This window comes from Diplotaxodon limnothrissa, linkage group LG10, assembly GCF_057381915.1.
Source record: "Diplotaxodon limnothrissa isolate DT_005_m linkage group LG10, D_limnothrissa_male_GT1.1, whole genome shotgun sequence".
In the NCBI taxonomy this organism is placed as follows: domain Eukaryota; kingdom Metazoa; phylum Chordata; class Actinopteri; order Cichliformes; family Cichlidae; genus Diplotaxodon; species Diplotaxodon limnothrissa.
Window position 1 is genome coordinate 19,925,088 of NC_140605.1, and position 7,776 is coordinate 19,932,863.

Below are 7,776 nucleotides of genomic sequence, written 5' to 3' on the forward strand. Positions count from 1 at the left end.
CCTCAAAGCACACTGTGTTCTGTTGATCTTATGTGCTGCACAATAATGTTTAATATTTAGTATTTACTGTCATATTCCCATATATCATTGTGATGTTGTTTATTCTATTACTCTTGTTCTCTTCTGCTTGTTTTCTTTTTTCTTTCTCAGCAGGTGACCCAGGTGATTGATATATGCATTTTTTTTCTGCCCGTTCTGTTGGTTTTTGTCTTTTGCCCTTCTCCCCCGTCCCTCTTCTCAGCTGTTTCTCTTTCCCTCTTTCTTTCTCCCCTTCTTTCCCCCAGTCAAGTCTGTCCCGTATTCAGTAAGTGAAAATAAAATAAACAATAAAAGGTGAATCAAATGGACCATTACGGCAAGGCTGGGATGGTCAATTTGGTAAAGTAAATCCGTTGGGCATCTTTCTTTGCCTTTAGACAACAATTCTGATGGCAAAAGAGCCAAACGGGACAGGCAAAAAAAAAAAAAAAAGAAAAAAGAAAAAGAAGGATGGTCCAGATGGCTGAACCTGACAAACCTCTCAGCCAGACCATGTGTGTGCGAGTGGTCGATGACCGCCCTTGCAACACACTCCAGAACACGGCGAGTGAATGGGGAACATTCAGCTTCTGAACCTGTGGGAAAGGAAGGGCTGTTAGGCCGCCTACTTCTTTTTTCTGGCCTGGTGACTGACAAGCTGACAGCCCACACTCGTCTGTTGCCTGAGTGGAGATGCAAGGGCTGGCTGGGGCTTCATTTGTTTTGGGATCTTGAACTGAGTGGGAGGCTGGGTTACTACTTTCATCACGCGAACATTCATCACAGGGCCAGAGATGTCGTTGGCTCAGTTTTCCGGGGATGGCCTCATCATCCCTCTTCCTCACCTCACATTTCTGCTGCATGGAAGCCAGAGGAGTCCCAAAAATGTTGTCAGTCATGATCAACATGTCCAAGATGTCCTCCTTCCTCTCTGAGAGGTTTCTCAGGTTGAGCAATCTGGCTCTGCTCCTTTCAGTCATGGTGGACTGAAAACAGTCTTATTTTGATGGGATTCTGGGGGTCCTGGAGGAGGCCATAGCCAGCCCCAAATGGAGGTGGGCTGTGACTAACTGTTCCATAGGGGGCATGCAGAGTAAGGCGTGCTTCCCCATGCCCTCAAAATTAAGTGAAGAATCCCCCTGTATAGGGCTTCTGCTGCTGAACGGGCAGTCCTTCCAAGAGACAGTTACCTCTTCCAGTAGCTCCAAGAAGACGGAGAGTAACTGTTTTGCTACCCTTATGGCCTGCGCAATTTCTTCCCTTCTTAATATGATCTGGTGGTCTCAGTTAATACATTTGTCCTAGCGTTTCCCACTGTAAAACGTTTATACATGTTTTGCAGTGGGAGAGGCTGGTGTGCTCTAATTCTCATCCTGAAGAGTGGTCGTAACATTAGGCTTGGCAGCCTAAGAGGGAGGTATGAAGATTTCATATTCTTCCTCGTCGTAATTAAACTCCAACACATCATTTTGCTTTCTCTGTGTTGTTAGGAATTTGGCTGGGATGAATAGACCTATATGTTTCCACTCTCCCTAATTACCCTTGTGTGTATATTTTGTTTCATTTTTCCCTCTGTTCATTGACAGGTCATCTGCTCACCTTACACCATGTTTCTGGTTGTCATGCTTCATGCTCAGGTGTTCCATCTTTAAGTATTCCAAGTTAATGTTACATGTCCCTAGTGTTTAGTTTAGTCCAGTTTTCCCAGTTTAGTCTTAGTACGTTTTGCTTTAGTTTACTCCTGTCTTCCATTTGTATCACTCTCCAGTTTTCCGATTTAGTCAAGTTTTGTTTCCACCTGAATATGTTGGAACCAGCAGACCTTTAGTTTAGCAACAATTTTGAGTTTGGTGTCTGTGTTACTCCGCTCCGCATCATATGGATATTCTCCACTAGAGAAGAGAAGGGCCTCAGTTGGCCCAGATTGCTATGGCCAACCCAGGTTTTATGGATTGCCTACCGTCTCGGCTTGCCAGCATCACCCACAACATCGTTGTTCTGAACTGATTAGAGTCAGCAACCTGCGTCTCTCACCAGCGGCATACTCACCAGCTCTATCACTGCCATTAAGCCCTTCAACATCCATGTTGGCGCTGCTGCGGCAAAGCCTCTAAAGTCCTTCCAAGTCCATGTCACCACAGCAACGGACAAACTCCTCGGCAGGCATGTGGTCTGAAGATGGGGAGCCTATTGTGCAGACGTATCGTGTGAGCAAAGTATTCAAATACAACTAACTTGCATGAGCATGTACGTGCCCCACAGCTGAGTATGCTCGGTTTCTGCTTCTGCAGCTCCATCATCAAGCATTTGGGTGCACTCTGAGGAGGGTGCATTTACTCGCAGATGAAAGAGGGTACTATTAAAACAGCGCTATTATTATTATTTTTTTTCTGTTGACGGTTTCTATTAGCTTCATCATTATTAGCAAACTTACTCATGGGCAAATAAATAAATCAATAAATCACCCTTGTAAAAACGATCACCGTTGTGCTCAGTCTATCTATGACAGTCAATATATTCGTCCAGTCGCCCAACCCTAGTGTTCATGGACATGTATGTTGAAAATGTTTTTTGTGTCGCCGAATCAGGTCTCCCAGATACTGAGACTCTGCTCAGGCTCCGTTTAATGACTGAAGAAACTGTGAAAGATGAGAGATGGATTGTGTTTTGGATTTGTGGAAAACACATTTCCCAAAAGACTGTAAATACCAGTGGTTATCCCTGAGTGCACCCTTCTCATGTTTCTTTCCCCGGGGCAGCCGCAGTCCTGCCTTCCCCGCACCCATCAAAATTTCCCAGATGAGGGTGGCTAGGGCTCAGCCACGCCCTGTTTCTACTCCTAGGGTGGGTGCAGTCTAGCCTCCCCCTGTACTGAATCCAGTTCCCCAAATGAGGGTGGCTAGGGCACCTGACTTATGCTTTAGCAGGAAAACTACATCATAGCTACATTGTAACTGCAAATCCCTTGGAAACTGTACAGCGTAAATTGATTGCCTGATAGCAATTGGACTGTTCAGTATTACTGATTCCTCCTGTGCATTTCTAACTTCTTTTTCACCAATGTTTTTGATTTTATTAGTGAGAGAATAATAATTTTCTTATCTTATCATATTCATATAATGAATACTAATCAAAGCATCAACTTAAGGACTCAAAAATTCCAGGTGGGAAGTTGTTGAAAGTATGTATGTAATGTACAAAGAAGTAGAAAACCTTGCCTGCAAATAAAAACTGATAACAACAAACAGCAGGGACACAGAAGGGAAAACAACTCCCTATATTTAATTTGTTTCGCTCAGAGAACCAATGTTACAACATAACCACACAGCCTGTCACATTTAGTAGCTGTCTGTTCCTCTTCATTAAACCATGTGATCATAGAGTTATGAGTAGAATTTACTCAATCGGGTCACTACACAATGATTCAGTTTATTTGCCACAAAAAATAAAGTTTCTAGGTTTCTACCAGTTTAGTCAGTCCTTTACATAATATTTATATTTTGGTTGGACATTCTTTGAAACAGTAATCAAAGGTTCCTGATATCCACATAGAAGGTGGAAGAAAGAGAAGTTGGAATACTTCCTGACATATTCTCAGAGCAGACAATGTTTAAATATGTTTAAACAGTCATTAAAGTGTATTTATTTAGTTATATAGGGGCTTTAATAAATTCCCTTTAAACAAAAAACAAACAAATAAACAAGCATATGTCATGTTGCAATGCATACATCTCAGAAAGGCAACCCTTACATTTGGCTAAAGATAAATGTGATTACTTATCACTATCACCTCACAGCATCGAGGTCCCTGCTTTGAACCTAATCTTTCACCTTTCCATACATGACTTGTCAACTCCTTTTTATTTTATTTATTTTGTATATGTAATGATAAATGGTTCATAAACTGGCCATAGTTGTGAATAAGTATCTATATGTCTCTCTGTGTTGGTCCTAACAGTAACTATTACAATTGCTTAAAAAATTACAAATCACAAATCTTGCTACATGTGCTTTAAACTCAAACGCACATTCCCCCGTGAAGTGTGACATTTGTAATTTGGGTTCTGTTTGGAAGTACTTAACCATAATTCAACACAGTTTTTATTTTATAAGCATTCCTTAAATAAACAAAGGGGTAAAAATACTTATGCCAAATTTATTCTTACTTTTTAAATTTGACTTTACTAATTTTGTAGTGTGTTGTGATTCTTAAGAACCTCTTCAGAGATTCTTTGATTTCTTGTGTCTGAAGAACATATATGATAGGGTTCAGCATTGGAGGAAAGACTGATGTCAGAGACAGGTTTATGATTCTGGCATTTGGCTCTATGTTTGCGCCTAGAGTAAATGTGATTAATATTGGGAGGAAATAGATTGCCACTAATGAAAGATGAGCTGTACAGGTTTTAAAACCTTTCATTCTTTCTCGAACTGTGGCTACCTTAGCTAAAGCATAGCAGATACACAAATAACTCAACAAAACAATTGTAAGAGGAAGCCAAAGAATAAGAGCTGGCAAAATCCAAGCAGTTATATCGCTGGGTGTATAATCATTGCATGCAAGCCGGTATATCTGACCATGGTCACAAAAAAAGCTTTTAATAACAACTGATTCACAGAAAGAAAGCCTTGTAAGAAGGCCAGTTGCAATGAGTACAACAATAATGACAAACACCCAGAAAGAGGCAATTAAACAGAACATGAACTTGTGAGTCACCTTCAGTTGATAATGCAGTGGGTAAACGATCGCCATAACTCTGTCATATGAAAGTGCAACCAGATTTAGAGCTTGCATTGAAAGGAATACATAGCAGAAAAACAGGAATGTCAAGCAGTCATTATAGGAAATGTGGGGGTGATTAAACAAAAAGATATCGAGAACCTTTGGCACCATGGCAGAGTTACCTAACAGATCAACCAATGCAAGATTGAAAACTGCAATATATTTCGGTGTTCTTAGATTGTGATCCAAATATATTGCGGCCATGACAGCTGTGTTTGCCAGGACAGAAATAATATAAACAAAAAACAGAAAGGCATAATAATATTTTATATTAGGAATGCCAATAAATCCACTTATAATGAAAAATGCAGGGCGCAAAAAAGTAATATTTTTTCCAAGTGCAGAGTTGAAAAGATCCATTGGCAAAAAATCTTACAATCTTATATTGCCTAAGCTCTGATAATGCAGACAGCAGTACTGCACATTATGATTCTCTTATGCAAACTGGAGTACCCCAGATGAAGTTCTAACTATCTGCAGATCCCCTCAGTGTCTCCCTTAAGTGTATTGTACACCTATTCCAAAAAGGCCTATGCTTTTAAACCCATAACTACTAACACACATAGGTGTTTGTGTGTGTGTGTGTGTGTGTGTGTGTGTATTTTCACACACTATAGTTTCCAAATGTAAATGTTTTATTTTCTTTTCTTTGTTTGATATAGGATTTTAACTTTTCAAGCTGTAGGCTCTGTTTCTCAGTTCTACTTTTAAATACTCTAGGAACCACAAGTAAGCCACAGACTGAGAGCAAAGATCTCTAATGGGGTGATACGGCACTATAAGGTCAATAAGATAAGATGGAGTCTGATTATTCAAGACTATATGTAAGGAGCAGAATTTTAAATTTGATTTTAGATTTAACGGGGAGCCCGTGAAGAGAAACCCATATAGAATAAATATGCTCTTGGGTGCCGGTTTAGCTTTAGTGGGCTGAGCAGGTGACCATATGCCGTATGGCTAAGAGTGGCTGGCCTGGGTTCGAATAGGACCTTTGGCCCTTTGCTTCATGTCTTCCCAGCTCTCCCTCCGATTTCTTGTCAGTCTCTACTGTCCCTATCAAAAAAAGAAAAAAAAAATACTAAAAAGGATAAATGTGTTCTCTCTTTCTAGAGATAAATGTGAAGTCATGCCGGCTTGTTGCAAATGTGTTCTCTCTTTCTAGAGATAAATGTGAAGTCATGCCGGCTTGTTGCCCGGATCAACAAGGTCCGTGTCAGGTGTTGAGGAACCAGGGCACCCTGATGAGAAGTGGGCTACTGGAACAAGAAGGCATTGGTAGGCAAGAGACGAAAATGGGGCGTTGTTGGAATGCTACTATGCAAGTAACCCCGGCGAAAGGCGCTACACGAATAGGATGGAATCTTCAATATACAACATCCACATTGAGCTACTAGTTGTTTCACAGTCGGAGTTTCAACATTCAGAAGAAGGGATTGTACTCACAGCTAGAGATTGACAAGGCACAACACACATGCTACAGCAAGGGTGAGCCAGGAAGACATCCGAGATTGGGTACAGGTCAGGCATCATAGCAGCTAAGATGAACAGGCACATGGGTCAATACATGACTGGGACACAGAAAGGGATTGGCAAGAATACCAGATGTGCAAAACACCAACGACTGGTAGACTAGGACCCTCAAGCTCCCACGCCTCTGGTAGAGGACCCGAGCTTGAAGCATATTAAGGGGGAGTTATCTAATTGTGTGTGTGTGTGTGTGTGTGTGTGTGTGTGTGTGTGTGTGTGTGTGTGTGTGTGTGTGTGTGTGTGTATTTCACAGTTCGGGTCAGTTCGATACTTTGGTTATATGGTTATATATTTTTTCAATACAAAAAAAAATGTTCATGCCTTTTTTCATTTGTAATTTATTAAAATTATAAATATTTCTTTTAACTCAAAATTACAGTTTTTAAATTAAATGTTGCTGAAACATCAAAATAATAAAATAAAAAAATTCTGATGGAGAGTTTATTACAGAGAAATGGCTCTTTCCAAAACAAAAGCTATACTATACGCTTCTTCTGGGGTATTCTCAGAAGCATATTAAACATATCAGGTCCCCATAAGGAGAATCATGTGCTAACGGCTGTCTAAATGACTCGGGTAAAGTTTGTAGCATGCGTGCTTGTTTTTGTCTGCTTCCACTTGTCTTTGCACTAGGATGCTGTCGGAGTAAATGTGCAGTCATATTCGTTGTGTTCCCACTAGTGCTGTCAGCGTTAATCTCGTTGAAACGGCGTTAACGCCACAATACGGCAAATCTCCGTTAATGAGCTACCGCGGATCGCCCCGTGCATGGGGCTGGACGGCCAACATGTTAACGAGCAAACTGCGCTAACACACTAGTTCCCACCCATGTAATTGAGCATTGCATGGCACATCCAACATACTGTTTTACTTTAGTCCATGACGCGCTTACCTTCAGGGTCATACGTCATATGAAAACCAAAATAGTTCCAAACGCCAGATCTGAATGAGGGTGGGGGAGGTTCAATTTGCCATGTTGCAAGGAGAGCTTAACTTCTGTCTCGCTAGCTTGCCCTGCGCTCAGTGAATCTGCATTCGACTACTCCGCCTAGGCTGCACTGTCGAGCGCAGATCCACTGAGCGCTCAACACAGACAGCATCGTCAGAAGGAATGTTGATAAAATAAATTAAAAATTTTGTATTGTTTGATACATATGCCGAACTGAAAGCACTGTATCGAACGGTTCAATATCGATACGAGTATCGTTGCACCCCTAATATATATGTATATATGTATATGTGTATATATATATATATGTATATGTGTATATTTATATATATATGTATATATATATGTGTATATGTATATATATATGTATATATATATATGTATATGTATGTATATGTATATGTGTATATATGTATATGTGTATATATATATATATATATATATATATATATATATGTATATGTATATATATGTATGTGTATATATGTGTATATATATG

At 40.2% G+C, this 7,776-nt stretch overlaps 1 protein-coding gene across 1 annotated transcript; it reads right to left on the reverse strand.

Moving 5' to 3' along the window:
* Positions 1 to 4,180: 4,180 nt before the first annotated feature.
* On the reverse strand, positions 4,181 to 5,161 carry LOC146624315 (olfactory receptor 1500-like). The gene has a single exon (XM_085363430.1). The coding sequence runs from the start codon at positions 5,159 to 5,161 to the stop codon at positions 4,181 to 4,183; it is 981 nt and encodes a 326-aa protein (XP_085219556.1).
* Positions 5,162 to 7,776: the final 2,615 nt, after the last annotated feature.